At 39.1% G+C, this 15,580-nt stretch overlaps 1 protein-coding gene across 1 annotated transcript in view; it reads left to right on the forward strand.

Moving 5' to 3' along the window:
- Window positions 1-14,969, forward strand: part of cacna2d2a (calcium channel, voltage-dependent, alpha 2/delta subunit 2a) — a 221,880-nt gene extending 206,911 nt beyond the window's left edge. The window contains exons 23-38 of the mRNA XM_081381233.1: window positions 1,874-1,934; window positions 7,343-7,440; window positions 8,138-8,228; window positions 8,389-8,451; window positions 8,562-8,665; window positions 8,970-9,068; window positions 9,830-9,924; window positions 10,010-10,057; window positions 10,312-10,383; window positions 10,471-10,623; window positions 10,900-10,952; window positions 11,062-11,117; window positions 11,202-11,325; window positions 11,413-11,522; window positions 12,940-13,022; window positions 13,951-14,969. Of these exons, the coding sequence (XP_081237359.1) occupies window positions 1,874-1,934; window positions 7,343-7,440; window positions 8,138-8,228; window positions 8,389-8,451; window positions 8,562-8,665; window positions 8,970-9,068; window positions 9,830-9,924; window positions 10,010-10,057; window positions 10,312-10,383; window positions 10,471-10,623; window positions 10,900-10,952; window positions 11,062-11,117; window positions 11,202-11,325; window positions 11,413-11,522; window positions 12,940-13,022; window positions 13,951-14,058 (1,418 nt within the window). The 3' untranslated portion in view covers window positions 14,059-14,969. The remainder of the gene's footprint in view (window positions 1-1,873; window positions 1,935-7,342; window positions 7,441-8,137; window positions 8,229-8,388; window positions 8,452-8,561; window positions 8,666-8,969; window positions 9,069-9,829; window positions 9,925-10,009; window positions 10,058-10,311; window positions 10,384-10,470; window positions 10,624-10,899; window positions 10,953-11,061; window positions 11,118-11,201; window positions 11,326-11,412; window positions 11,523-12,939; window positions 13,023-13,950) is intronic.
- Window positions 14,970-15,580: the final 611 nt, after the last annotated feature.

The raw sequence follows: 15,580 nt of genomic DNA on the forward strand, positions 1-15,580 counted from the left end.
GTCCTATTACTTGTGCATTGTGTTTCAGGCTTTCTGAAATCGTTTAAAAGCTTTGTATGAAGGACCAAACAAAATCATTACTATTTTCACTTTTCAGTAAACATATTTTAACTTTGATCTCGTCCCCACAAAAAGCAATTTATGATTTTGTTTTTGTTTTTTAAACTTGAAGTTTAGCTTTTTGGTGCTTGACATTGCCTGATCAGTGTTCGTTTTATTTAAATGCTATAATAGTATTTATTAAAATTTTGAATTAGATTTATTAATTCAAATTAAACTTATATATTTCTGTTTAATTGCCAAAGCAACTAATTTTTGTAACTAAGTTTTTAATTTAATATTTATATTTTATTTTATTTAAATTAAAGTAATACATTTGTAATAGTTTAAGTTTTAAGGCAAGTCAAGTTTATATATATATATATATATATATATATATATACAGTGTACTGTATTAGCACATTTCATGCACAATTGTAATATATATACTGTATGGATTCAAAGTGCTTTACACTGAAAGGAATTCAAAAAGACAACAGATAACAGATGCATAAAAACAAAAAGGTTTTTTTCCAAAAAATATTCGAAATGTATAAAAAACAAAGTGTAGTCAGTAGTATTTCAGGAGATTCACAGCTATTCAGATGGCTATAGCTTTGGTTAACAATAGCAACATTGCCCCTAATCACTTTGCTTTCATTGAATAGAATAGAGCAGTTTGAAGATCCTCCAAAACATCTCCCATTGTTCTCCATATCGGTTTGAGGGTGAATAAATGATCTTGAATTTCTATTTTTGCGTAAACTGTTCTATTAAATCTCGAAGACTGAGTAGAAATGTTGCCATACAGCTGAACACTTAAAGACAGACCTCTATGAGCATGTGATGTTGTCTTCGATTTAGCCACAGTTTATTCTTTTAGGTTTTTCTATTACTGTTTATAATGATCAGTTGAGGGGCTGGAATAGGCTGCAGATGAATTTGCTAGATGGCCTCCTTTAGGTCCTTTCCTGTTGTCTCGGTGCTGGAGCTCTTGGTAGCGGCCGGTTGGTTTGTCGTCCTCCTCTTACACCCCGTGTTTTCATCAGCTTGACCCCTCTGTGCGTCTATCACCCTCCAGACTGCCACTGTGGACGTGCCGCTACGTCTTCAAAATCCCTGACCTGGAAGTGCTAGACATTGTGGAGGGAAAACTACCAGGGCACAACAGTGGTTTCATTGGGATATATACCTTTTTTTTTACAGACTAATGTGACATTTGCTGCTTGTTTACTTGTTTAACATCATTATTTGTTGAATATCAAGACATGCAAATGCTTCAATAACATGTAGTAGATTAAACTGGGTTGCCCTTCCTCTTGCCCTTCACAATGCTGGGCACTTTCTCCGATTGTGTCTCTGGAGCGGCTCCGCGGTGCCAGTCTGGGGTGATCACCTCCATCAGGACCCCTGTCTCACCCACTCCCAGCTAAACGGTTTGCCATGTTGATGCCTGTTGAAAAAGAAAGCGGCACGGCACACACTGTTTATGAAAACGACGTCGGAGAACTCGCTTCGTCTCAATGTGTATCCCGGGAGTCGAGCCAGTTCTCCGACTTGCAAAAGAATGAAATTTGAACAAAAATTCCAATCAATCTAAAACTGTCTGCTTTCCCAATTTTTCCATTATTTTGGCCAATGCGACTCCATTGAAGGCACCATAGTGGCTAACGCTGGTATTCCCCCATGATTCCTCAGTGTTGCGTATGGTAACGTCCCCACTGCGTTCCTGCACCTTTTGAAGAGCAGCTGATGTTCATTTGTTTCTCAGAAGCCTCCCTGTGTTCTCCACCCTCCGCTTCCCCCTGGATAATCTTGCCCGTTTCTGTTGCAGATTTTGAGTCTCTCCTGCCAAACACTTTTGAGTCAGAGGGACATGTGTTCATTGCCCCCAGGTAGCTTTGTGTGACTTCTTGAAGCCACGTTCCTGTTTTCGTGCATACGTCCATCCCTAACCTCCTTTTCAACATACCGTAGTGACTGTAGTCTCTGTGTGTTTGCTGTGCGTAACGTGTCTTTCCATTTTAACCCAAGTGAATGTGTTTATTTGTTGTTCTGTCTGTCGAGACTCCTCGCCGTCACCCGTCGGAAAGAAAAAAATCCTAAAAAGATCTCTTTAATGTGTCAATTAATTCTGCTAGACAGCAGTAAAAACAAAAAATGGAGAATTTTACTGTTCTGGGTTCATTACAAGTACACTCTTAAAAAAAATAATGATTCTCTATTGCCATTGATGGTTCAATAAAGAACCTTTAATAAACAACCTTTAAATGTCGTTTGGTTTTTACAAAAAAGCAGTAGTTATACGTACAGTATTTCACTTCTATTGGAGCCAGTAAATTAAAGCTTGTATTTTTCTTAAACCGCATATCTTATTTCTTCTAGGGATGTTAAATCAATGCATTTTCTGCAGGTGAAGTATGCTCTATTTCAAATACTTTACTCTTTCCCCACCAAAAAAACCAAAACAAAAAAAAGCCAGCATTTATTATCATTTTCACAAAAATGTCAGGGCCCCCAGAATAATTTGTTGCATGAATATCTGAATATGCAATATATCAAATATTGAAAGAACAGAGCCTCTGCTTTTAAACAACCAAATAGAACGTTTTATTCTAGCTTAATCCATTCTTATTTCATCAACACTTGAATGTGGGTTTTTCATAAAAAAGCAACATTTTGAACAAAAACATGAGAATATAAAAATGTTTTGCATAGACTACTTATCACTTTTTTCTGCTCCTTTTTTGCCTGTGTTTTGATCCAGAGATTCTGTACACTTTCAGAATATACGTAATAGCGCCTCCCACCATATAACAGTGAAAACATGGAAAGCTGGAAAATTCCGTCAATGGCGGGGAAAGAGTTAACGGGTAGTTGTAACGGGTACACTGGAAAAAAAAAATCCCGTTGTTTTTACAAAAAAATCCTGGCAGCTGTGGTTGCCAGAATAATTCTGTAAAAAATACAGTAAAAATGTAAACATATTTACAGAACAACCTGTAAATTGTATAGTATAAAATTGTAACATTTCAATTTAAACCGGTAACTCCAAAAACTGCTTCTAAAATCTGTTTTGTACCTTTAACATATACTGACAACCACCATAAAAATGCAAGTGTTAAAAGAGGAAGCCTCATGAAGAATTATGAAGAAGTTAAGTAGCCTTTCCACAAGCTGAATTATTCTATACAGAAACACAAACACAAAACACCATCATGGGAACACACATGACACTAAAATAATGCACTTAACATTCATTAAACAACAGAAGATGTAACATAAAATGCCTCGGTTACCACTGTAACCTTGAGGGAACTTTCAAGGGAACTCGCGTTGCGTCGATTGTTCTGTGAGGAAGTTCTTTAGGGCAAGAAAAACAGCCAATATCTCCAGGCGGTTGATGTGCCATGAGAGATGGTGGTCCCTCCATAGACTCTGAGTCGAGCGTCCTTCTAGGATCGCTGCCCAACTTGTGAGAGAAGCATCTGTCGTTAGCGTCTTGCGACGACAAGAAGCTCCTAACACGGGACCCTTGGACAGGGATCAAGGTTTCTTCCACATAACCAGGGCACGTAAGCATCACCGCGTGACCCTGATCATGCGAAAGGGGTTGTGGTCCTGAGCCACCACTGCAGGGGTCTCATGTACAACAGTCCAAAAGGTATCACGTTGGATGCTGCTGCCATAAGACCCAACAGTCTCTGGAACTGTTTGACAGTGAGTGACTGGCCTAGCTTTATTCTTTTCACAGCCGAAAGGATGGACTCTATGCGTGCCTGCATTGACATTGAGTCCCAAACCACGCCTAGAAAAGTGGTCCTCTGTAGTGGAGAAAGCACACTCTTTTTGGCATTTATCCGTAACCCCAACTCTTTCATGTGGGCGAGAACAACTTCTCAATGCCGAACCGCAATCTGATGCGACTGAGCCAGAATCAACCAATCTCCGATGTAGTTCATGATACGAATACCCTGCAGACGCAGAGGTGCCAGAGCTGCATCTAGGCATTTCGTGAAAGTGCGGAGTGATAGTGCTAGGCGGAACAGAAAACTCGATATTGGTAAGCTTTGCCTCCGAAAGTGAAGCTCAGAAACTTCCTGTGATATGGAAGGATGGATATATGGAAGTATGCGTTCTTGAGATCTATCGTGAAAACCAGTCCTCGGATCTGATCTGTGACACGATTTGTCTCAGTTTTAACATTTCGAACTTTAGTTGCATAACTGACTCGTTCAGAACTTGAAGATCAAAAATGGGACACAACCCCCCATCCTTCTTTGGAACTATGAAATACCGGCTGTAAAACCCAGTTTCCCTATTAGAGGGAGGTACATATTCTTTGGCCCCTTTCTCTAACAGGGTTTTCACTTCTTGTTCCATTACTAGAACCTGCCCTGGGCCCACCACAGTGGATAGGACCCCTATAAATCTGGGCGGGCAAGACCTGAACTGTATTTGAATATGGTGTGCAGGACCCAGCGAGAAACATTTTGCAGGAGCCTCCACGCTGCCAAAAATTATACTAGTGGTACCAGCCTCTCGAGACTGGCTTCTGGTTTTTATTGTGCAATCAGCCCGACACTCTGTAATGGCGATCCGGCAGGGAACGACCAACCTGACTGCTCTAGAACCTTACTTGGAGGGGGCGGGCATCCCGAGGCCACTGCGTTTCCGGCTGGACCTTGACATGTGCTCGCCAGAGACAGAGGTTGGCAGAGCGGTCCCCTGAAGACACCGAAGGGAGACGGGCACCGTATAATGAGGTGTTGAACGCTCCACTTCGGGGGGGACTGCCGAGCCCTCAGGCGTCAGGACCTCTTCCCCGCAGCCTTCTTGGAGATAATGACGGTCCTCAGATCCATCTTACCTCTCAAAGACTGCAGCTGAGGGCACCCTCCCTGTCCCCAGCCTTTCTGTGTATTTCATAATATGAAATAGAGGAATAGTTCAATGTTTGTGCACTATACACTCTGTACGAAACTGGTTTCTCCCACGATCAAAACGGTAGGCCCCGGCGTTGAAGTTGTGACCGTGATGACAGGAAGCCTTCGTCCAGCTTGCTTTTGGAACGAACATCCTGCTCATCTGCTGGCCAGTCAATACTCAGTCTTTCAACTGCTCTTGTTACAACCTCAACCAGCTCCTCAAACGCATGAAACTGAGGTGGCGAGTCCTCAGTATCTCTTGCGTCGACACTGATAACATCTAGTTCCTCAGAATTAGATAGCTGCAGTGTCGGTGCCTCAATCGGGGTGGAAGGAACCACAGCGCGTGTTTCCAAATCCTGAGAGAAGGCACTGGACCTATTAGGTGAAGGCAGAGATAAGGCTGGGCCCGTCTCTAACTTCGCTGATAGATCCATTTGTGAACCCCATGACTTCGATCGCTGCTGTGCCTCGGCAGCAGCGGGACCAGAGCCCTGGGGAATGCGAGCCTGTCCGCATGGTAAGCACATCACAGTGCTCACAGCCAGCACCCTCGAGTGTGCATGCTCCTCACCCAAACAAGCTACACAAAGAATGTGTGTGTGTCCACCCATTAAATAACGCAGGCAGGGGTGCACGCACATCCTAAACTGCTGCTTGCTCACCATGTGGAGGGAAACACCATGACTTTATTTATATATATATATATATATATATATATAGTGATATAAAGACAAACAACACCAAAAATGAAAAGGACAGTTTCACAATGAACGCTACTGAAGACACAGAAGCTGGTGAAGGAAACTTTATAGTTTCCTGGTTCGTGACGTCACACGCCTCCTACGTTCCGCCACACCATTGGACTGATTTTACATGTGCTTCAAGACGTCATCACGCGAAGCGTTCCCTCAGCGTCAATCGGCGCGAGTTCCCTTGAGAGGGAACCCAAATGTGCATAATTGATGACAAAAACTATTAAGAAACAATAATTTAAACTAAATATTTTCAAATGTGAACTGTCACACAGGGAATTCTGGGAATGTTTGTTTACAGTTTTTCTGAATTTGATTTGCCTTTTTTACTTCTAAAAACTGTACATTTAACAGTATTTTACTGTAAATTGCATGTAATCTAATTACATGAAATGTATTTTACAGTTTTTCCCTGTATATAGTATAGGAACTTAATGTTAACCTATTAACGTTTTTACAATATTTTACAGTTAAAATTTGGTAGCAAAAATTACAACACCTTATTATGTCTGGCCTAATATACTTACACTGTCAGTAGTATTAGATATTATAATAAATGTGATATTTGCTTGTTTCAACATGCCCCTCAAGTTTGTTTCTGTGGTAATGAAAGCTGTTGATAAAGCTTAACTTGTTATGAACCTGGAAAGTTCCTTTAAATCTCCTGCTTTACAGATTTTTAACCTGAGAAAAAGACCCCAGTAATCTCACATGTCTCCTTTAGATTTCAGAAGAGACCTCAACAGTGTCTCAAACTGTTGTGAGATCTTAGTGTGCAGTTACTGTAATTTGAACTCAAATGTTCCTCTTTGCAATGCACAATTTTATAGACAAAAACATCTGAGATAAAGTTCATACTTAGAAAGCCATGTGATGAAAGCCAAACCTCGGAGCTGTAAATTTTCCTCTGGGTATCTCTGTGTTTGAGCTCATTGTCGTCTGCTGTCGTGGATCAGCAGATTCTCCACATCTCATCGCTGCAGCTCTCGCCCGCGCGTCTCCTCTGTATCTGTGTGTGCATGGCCTTCTCCTCACTTCCTTCATCAGTATCAAGGGGAAGGTTCACTTTTATTTGCATGTTAAAGCAACTGATGGATCTAGAGAAGTTCACGTGCATGAATCTATGAATGATCATCTCTCTGTGTGTGTTTGTCCTTTGCATATACACTCCAAATATCATGTTCTTAGCCAGTAGTTCTGTCTTGTTTTCCAGTAAAAACATCCTTGAAACAAGATACAGTTAACTGAGATTTTGCGAGAATGCATATTGTATAAGTGTATTTTAGGCAAGAGTTTATGCTTAAATCTACCAATGAATCAAGACAAAAGACACTGTGGTTTTACTTCTCAGGTAAATTTATCTTGTTTTAATGATGTTTCCGTTAAGTACTGGTTAAGAATAGTTTTTTTTGCTGTTTGTTGTTTTATACATGTATTTGGTGTTTTATGTGTGTTTAAGATGTATACATGAATGTGAGCAAAGTGAAATATTTGTTAATGCATTTTTTAAACTCTCACTATCTATCAATGTTTTGCAGTCTATAATATAACTGTTTTTGAAGTGAATCTATATGAAAGAGTTTTTATATGTCAGTGAGGAATGACATGTGTTTTCCTCAGGGAATACTGCAAAGAACTGGAGCTTTCTAACAACAACACGGAGTTCCTGCTTAACTTCATCGCTCTGATGGAGAAGGTCACACCAGACTCCAAACAATGTGAGTCTCGCAGATCTTACAAACGCCAGTATTTTCATCCCTCTTACCAGTGTGTGAATTTATTGACTGACTTTACGACTTTTTAAAGGATTGTTGAGGAATCTGTTGATGGTCTTCTTGCACTACTTTGCACTACAACAGGTCTGCTGGCTGGTTTTAGAAGGGTTTTGGGCACTTTTTAGCTAGAAAACTGACTTGCCCAAGCTAAGTAACCAGCTGAGACCACTTTAAACCACCTAAGAATCTGTTCAACATAAAATGTTGCGTGTTTTTTGTGGATACTGTCATGGACCCCACATAATTAGTGTTATATTTACATACTATTATAGTATTCATCAATATTTTTTGTTAACTTTTATTTCTATATGATCAGTTTTCATTTTAACTTTAGTTTAAGTAAATATGCTTTTGTCATTTTAAAATTTTATTTATAGCTTTAATTCATTTTTGTTTTAGTAATTTTAGTAATCTATTTCAGTTCCCATTTTTGTTTTGTAATTAAGTTTTTCATCTAATATTAATATTTTATTTATTTGAGCTTTATACTGAAAATGATTTTTACTTGTTTTAGTTTTAGTTAGCAATAACAAAACTGAGCGTAATTCTGACTCTCTATGACTAATTCTTGAACTCAGAACAATCTTGTATTAAGATATCAGCTCATATATCCTAATATTATCATCATTATTCCATGCAGGTGACAATTTCTTGCTGCATAATCTGATCTTGGACACAGGCATCATTAGACAGCTGGTAGATAAAGTCTGGAAGACCAAGGACCTCAACACGTATGTTCATATTCAGAATGAACCACTGAATTTCCTCAGATTTATTAGCAGATTCACACCATGCTAATTTAGCATCATCTTGATCTCAAGCACAAAAGCACCTTCATTAGAGATAGAGGTACTGTAAATGTGAGTAAACGTGTGTGTTGTGTTACTCTAGGTATGGCTTTCTGGCAGTCTTTGCGGCCACAGATGGAGGCGTCACTCGAGTTTTCCCTAATAAGTGAGTGCGGTTCTTTTTTAATCTTTGCCATTGTGTTATTGTAAATACCTGCTGAGGTAAATTTTGTGTGTGTGTGTGTGTGTGTGTGTGTGTGTGTGTGCGTGCATCAGGGCCGCTGAGACCTGGGAGGAGGATCCAGAGCCATTTAATGCTAGTTATTACCGTCGCAGTCTGGACAACAAGGGCTACATCTTCAGAGCGCCCTATCGCACTGGTGAGTGTGTGTGTGTTATTATAGAAACACAGCAGACACTATACTGTCTTTACAGTCACATAAGTCACACACTCTTTAGGCAATGTTTTTACTATGCAAAGTGCAATTAGAGTAATACCTTTAATATGAACAAAATAATTATTTAAAACATTATATATTCATTATATTGATTAGATTACACTCTTCCATACTTTGTTTAATTTACAATGTCTGTAACTTCTCAGTCAGAATTTTTAATTAGAATCACAGTATCATTTAATATGTTGTTAATTAAGCTGCTCTTTTTTTTTTCTTTTTTTTTCAGGCAATGATGACATGCTGAATCCAGAGAACGACACCATCGGCATTCTGGTTAGCACAGCAGTGGACATTACCATAGGAAGCAAAAGCATCAAACCTGCAGGTACAATAAAACTTCTCGACAAATGACAAAATAACAAATAGGGTTCACATGGAAGCCTTTTAAACCAGACAAATGATGGCAAGATCAAATGTGGGATTTGATGTGGTACTTTAATAGCTTAAGAACTTCATCTTATCCAATAGAAGGTTGGAAATCTTTCATTTACTGTCCTGACAGCATCTGTGTTTGAAGACATGATCTTTCTCAGTGTAATAAATCCAGAGACATTTTGCCATTTTTTTTTTACTACAAATCTACAGTGATATGCTCTGGTTCTTTACAGAGCTCATGATCATCGTGTTCCTTTAGGATTACCTGACAGGTGGATTAGCACAGATAAGTGCTGCGTTAGGAATCTGGGTCTAGAAGTATGACATATTCCGCTCTGAACATCGTTGTAAAGTCAACTCTGTTGAATTAAGTTGATGTAAATATCTTGCCAAAGTAATCTAGAAACCGTACCTTAAAATCCTGAAATACTGTAATTCTGTGTATATCGGGATCGCGCGCTGTCTTTGTGCACACGCTTCGGACGTGTCAGTGAGCGTGAGTAAGATCATTTTGTTTCTCAGCATGAGTTTGAAAATCACATTTCATTGGTTCAGACTCATGCTATAGAGAATACATTTTTCTCTTGTTTTGCCTGTAGCTCGTAATCAGCCTGTGCGCATTCCCACTCATTTTTGGGTCACATTTAAGCTGTAGACCAGAGGTGTTAGTGTTTCTTTTTCTCATTCGTTTTCTGTCTAATACTATCTTAGTTGTGGGTGTGAAGCTTGATCTTGAGGCTTGGACTGACAAATTCAAGATCTTGGCAAGCAACCACACCGACAGCAACCGGCAGGGCTCTCAAACGGTAAAATGCACACACACACACACACACACACACATATATACACGCACGAGTACTATTGCTAAATACTGTTGTTCCTGTCTGACAGTGTGGACCAACCAGTGGCTGTGAAATGGACTGTGAAGCCAACAGTGATGTAAGAGACTCTTAATGCACTCAGATCTGTCAATACTAAGAGTTATAGATCCAAACTATATACATCCTCATTCACAGCTTCTTTTCAGAGTTTGTCCATTAAGTATATGCTTGATTGATCTAGTGATATTACCATCATTTTCCATTTAAATTGACTGATTGATTGTCCGTGTCTGACGTAAACCCATGCACTACAGGCACGTATTGTCTAAGAGCAGTAATGCGTTTACTAGAAGCTGTCCTTGTCATTTGCAGGACTTGCTTTGTTATCTGATAGATGACGGCGGCTTCCTCATCATGTCCAATCAGAAGGACCACTGGAATAAGGTCAGGAAGTTCAATAGGACAGCGATGTGAAAACAGACTGTATTTGCTCCTGTTTTTCACCCTGTGCTCTTCCTCTTTTATCTGTAGATTGGGATGTTCTTCAGCGAAGTCGACCCCATTCTCTTTTACAGCCTCTACAACAACTCCTTCTACAAACGCAAGCAGTCCTACGACTATCAGTCAGTGTGTGACCCCGTGCCCAGCAGCAACACAGGGGCCGCCCCGCGAGGAGTGTTTGTGGTAAGAGGGAGGATGGATGGATGGATGGATGGATGGATGGATGGATGGATGGATGGATGGATGGAGGGATGGATGGATGGGATAAGACGATGGCTACATTTACATGCAACCTAATAATCTGTCTATAATCTAATAATCACTGGCAGAATGATTGGATGGATCGTGGGATGAATAAATGGATAGATGGGTGAATAGACAGATAAAGATAAGTGGGTATTTGGATGGATGATGGATGATGAACTGTGTCATAATCAAATGTCATGTGTTTCCTCTCAGCCTACTATTGCTGATGTGTTAAATGTTGCCTGGTGGACGTCAGCGGCTGCCTGGTGAGTTTCTGTCTCGCAGTCAATTATAATGTCTGATCTCAATGATGTAGTAGCTTGTAAACACAGGAGTGTGTGTGTGTGTGTGTGTGTGTGTGTGTGTTGTGCTTAGGTCACTGCTGCAGCAGATGCTGTATGGATTCACCTATCAGAGTTGGTTCATGACAGGTGTGTGACGTTTACATTGATTTCTAAAAGGTCGTTGTTTAAGGGAATCAATAAGACAAATCTGACATGTGTGTGTGGATGTAGATGAGGTCGATGCTGAAGGAATGGACCACAGAGAGACCAGCTGTGTGACGGTCCAGACGCAGTTTTACTTCAGTAACCTCAGCAGCTCCTACAACATCCTGCAGGACTGTGACAACTGCTCCAGGTCACACACACTCCAGTCATGCTCTCAGTCTACGTTATATATACTGATGAAAGACTGTTTTTTTATAACAATGTGTGTGTTTTACAGATTAATTCATGCTAAGAGAATAAACAACACCAACCTGCTGTTTGTGGTGGCTGAAAGACTGTCCTGCAACTCCTGTGAAATAGAGAAACTGTCTCAGGTGGAGACGGAATGTATCCTTCTGCATAAACATGCTTTTCTACATGCGTATATTTTAAAATGTAATTTATTCCTGTGATTTCATCATTGCTCCAGTCTTCAGCAGAGGTGGACGAAGTACACAACTTCCTTACTTAAGTGAAAGTACAGATACTACTGGTCAAATATTACTCCGTTACAAGTAAAAGTTGTAAAGACCTATTTTTACTTAAGTAAAAGTACAGAAGTACTCGTTTTTAAAAATACTTAAGTATCAAAAGTAAAAAGTAAATGTCAATGCATTGTTTTATTATTGTTGCATTGTTGTATGTAATACTAAAAGTACCTTATGCCTCTGAATCTACGCCTGCCTACCCTCATATCAATATCAAATTTATTTCTAGAACGCAGTTCCAGTAGTGGGATTGAATGTGAGATTGAATGTGAGATTGAATAAGTGCACTCAATAACGTCCACAGTGGTTTCGGACACCCAAATGGCTGTTCCCTCAAATATTGCCCTATTTAAAGTTTTTTGGCTTTTAGTATGAATACGGTAGCCTTACTGTTATCTATAAGCTAGAGTGCTCCAAAAAAGTGACAAAAGTCGCATTTAGAAGACCAAACCCAACGTTGAAAATGAAAATCAGGTTTATGTCAGAATCCATTGTCAGATTGACGTTGATCTCCAACGTTGGACAGACGTTGTATTGTGGTTAAAAATGAAAATCGGGTTGACGTCAGAAACCAACATCAGTCGGGTTCTGACGTCAACCCGACTTTTATTTTCAACCAATATCCAATGTCAATCTGACGTTGGGTTCTGACGTCAACCCGACTTTCATTTCCAACCAAAATGCAACCCCTGCAACCAAAATCATCCACTGACTGATGTTACTTTCTACTCAAGGACCTTGACAGAATTGTAGTGGAGTAAAAAGTATGATATTTGTCTTTCAAATGTAGTGGAGTGAAAGTAAAAAGTTTTCAGAAAAAATAATACTCAAGTAAAGTACAGATACTCAAAAAGTGTACTTAAGTACAGTACTCAAGTAAATGTACTTTGTTACTGTCCACCTCTGGTCTTCAGTGTCACATGATCCTTCAGAAATCATTCTAATATGATGATTTGCTGATCAAGATACATTTCTGATTGTGTCGAAAACAGTTGTGCTGCTTCATATTCTTGTGGAAACAGTGATACATTTTTATTCAGGATTATTTGATGAATAGAAAGTTCAAAAGAACAGCATTTATTTGGAATATAAATCTTTTGTAACATTAACTGTCACTTTTAAACAATTCAATGCATCCTTGCAGAATAAACTGAATATATATATATATATATATATATATATATATATATATATATATAAACGTACTAAGCCCACACTTTCGAATGGTAGTGTAAGTTTGTTGAAAAAGACATTCCTTAACTCCCTCCGTTTCTCAGACAAAGAAACAAGTACATGCGAGTCAATGGTAACATCCCGGTATAGAAAAGGAACCACGAGCTGTTTCGACTACAATGTTACAGTGCGTATACATTCACATGCTTCCACTTGTTTATCCAAAGAAACATTCTGGAATTGGATGTCTATGGATGGCATTATAAGTTCTGTAAATTCCGCTCACAAGAATAATATCCATAATGCATAACCAAGTAGCATTTTGCCGAAAGAATAATTAACAAAAATATGAGCTTCACATTTCCGTAAACCCTAATGCTCAAACTAATTAATTGGTTTGAGTAGAGCAAACTTAAATTAAACAAATTAGTTTAGAACTTTCTTTTCTTTTGAGTTCACAAAACTGACACATTTTAAGTAATCTGAATTGCTTCATTGTTTTGAGTTTTATGAACTTGTTCCTTTTAATTTAGACAAACTTAAATTTAACTGAAACTGGGCTGGGATTTCCACAATGGGCTGGTGTTATACAAGTTTTTTGTGCAAGATTAATGTTAAGTGGGAGATTTAGTGGTTTAGGGTATGTTTTCTATGCTAATTTAAAAGAGTTTCTGTTATGTGGGGGGGAGGGGTTGGTGGGGGGGGGGTTATGCGAGTGGAGCATGAGCTTGATTTGAGAACAGATAAATGTTAAATGTTCTATATTACTGTACTCATTCAGCAATTGCTATGTTATGCTAAGGATGTCAAAGCATTGTCACCGATTAGCAAGTTAGCACTACTGATTTAGCTTTTTAAAGCTAGCCAAGTTTCCATTACTAAACATATTTAAGTTGAGACAACATGATAATTTTAAGTTAAATGTATGAATTAGCTTACTTACAAATATTTCTAATTAATTACAATTAAAATATACGAGTACAAAATAAAAATCTGTAATGCGGTTAGTGAATGTCATTTCATGTTGACAGTTACAGTACATAAACTCAATCTAGTATTTTGGCATAAAACTGAGTATTAACCAAAGCACATGTTTCTCTCCGTCTCTCTTGCAGGAGAACACATCAGACTGTGGGCGGGGTCACTCGTTCCGCCCCTCCCTCCTCACTTTACTCCTCCTCCAGCTCCTCCTCCTGTCTGTTCTGGCCCACCCCTATGTTTAACTCCATCCTCCTGTCCTCCTCTCCCTCTCTCCCTCCTTCTCGTCTCCTTAATTCCGCATTTCTCCTTTATCTCCCCGCTGCTCTAGTCATAGGTAATATAAAGGGACTTCCTTCTGCCCTTATATGGAAGCCCAGTCGTACTGCTTCATCCACTTAGCTTCACAGGTTGTTGCTTAGTGACCGTTGCAGAACTTTGTCCTCTCCTGCCAATCAAGAGCATTTGTTGGAGGAGCTAAAGTGTCTTCATGAAAACAGGAAGCTGGCGTTGAGAAACCGACGGCCATCTTGGAAACGAAGACGTGGTGGAAAATGACATGGACTGTTCCCTCCTGCCTTTGCGGCCGTAACGGGGTTGAGTTTCGTTTGGGTCCACCTCTAAAGGGGAAAGGTCATCCTCATCTTCATCCTGTAACCCGCTACAGGACATTCTGACGCCATCTTGCTTCCGGTAATAAGAAAATAACCGAATATGTGCAGAATTTTAAGTGATTCGCAAAAAAATGTATCAATAACAACATGTGAGTATTAAAAACATACCTCCATATATTAGGGTATTTAATGAAAAAGGGAAGACGATAGATGTTATTTATTCAATTATCATTTATTTATTTATGCACTATATCTACTTCTTGCCAAATTGAGACTTGTTACGTGGTCTAATTTTTCTAGCCAAATTAGGAGGTAGGAAAACCACAGAAAGTGAAAGTGAAATAAAAGCAGTATCACACCATTCCTTCATCAGTCACAAAGGGCTTCATATATTTATTATTTCTATGTATATCACTACCCTGACCCGATTAGGTTAGGCTTTTATTTGTGGAAACTTTAAAACTATATTAATGCCTCAGTTATAGAAAATTTGCAGCTAATATGTTATAGCATGTGTTCATTTTTAAAAGACTAGTTCACTCAAAAATGACACTTCTGTTTGATTTATTCACCCTCATGTCGTTCCAAACTTGTATGCTGTTGTTATTTTTTTTCTGTGGAACACCGAATGAGAAATATAAGAATCAAGAACGATAGTGACCATGACTTTCCAGCTCCAAAAAGACAAATAAAGGTCCCATGAAAGCAGTCATGATCAGCTATCATACGAACACCAATCAAATGGACTACTTTTATTGATCTGTTTATTGGAGCACGACAGACGCGGTCACTGTGAACGGTCATTGAATGGAAAACATGAAGGTGAAGATGAGATGTGCTAATGGAGAGATTTTTGATGGATTGAAATGCAGTATTTTAGCGATGATGTCAGTTTGCAGTCTCTACAATTCTGTTCTGTACAGTTTTTCACAAACTCAGAATGTCGAACACACATTGCATTTGATCACAACACATGCTGTTTGTTTGCACCATTTTTTGCACTGATGGATTTTAGTCGCTACCATGATCTTAGTCAATGTGATCATGTGATGTGATATATATATATATATATACATATGTAAGGCCCAAAACAGCATTTTGAATCTGCTCTTGCGTATTTGCATAGATTTTTGAATTTTGTTTCTGGCTTCGA

Source organism: Scardinius erythrophthalmus (genome assembly GCF_964197995.2).
Source record: "Scardinius erythrophthalmus genome assembly, chromosome: 12".
NCBI classification, from domain to species: Eukaryota; Metazoa; Chordata; class Actinopteri; order Cypriniformes; family Leuciscidae; genus Scardinius; species Scardinius erythrophthalmus.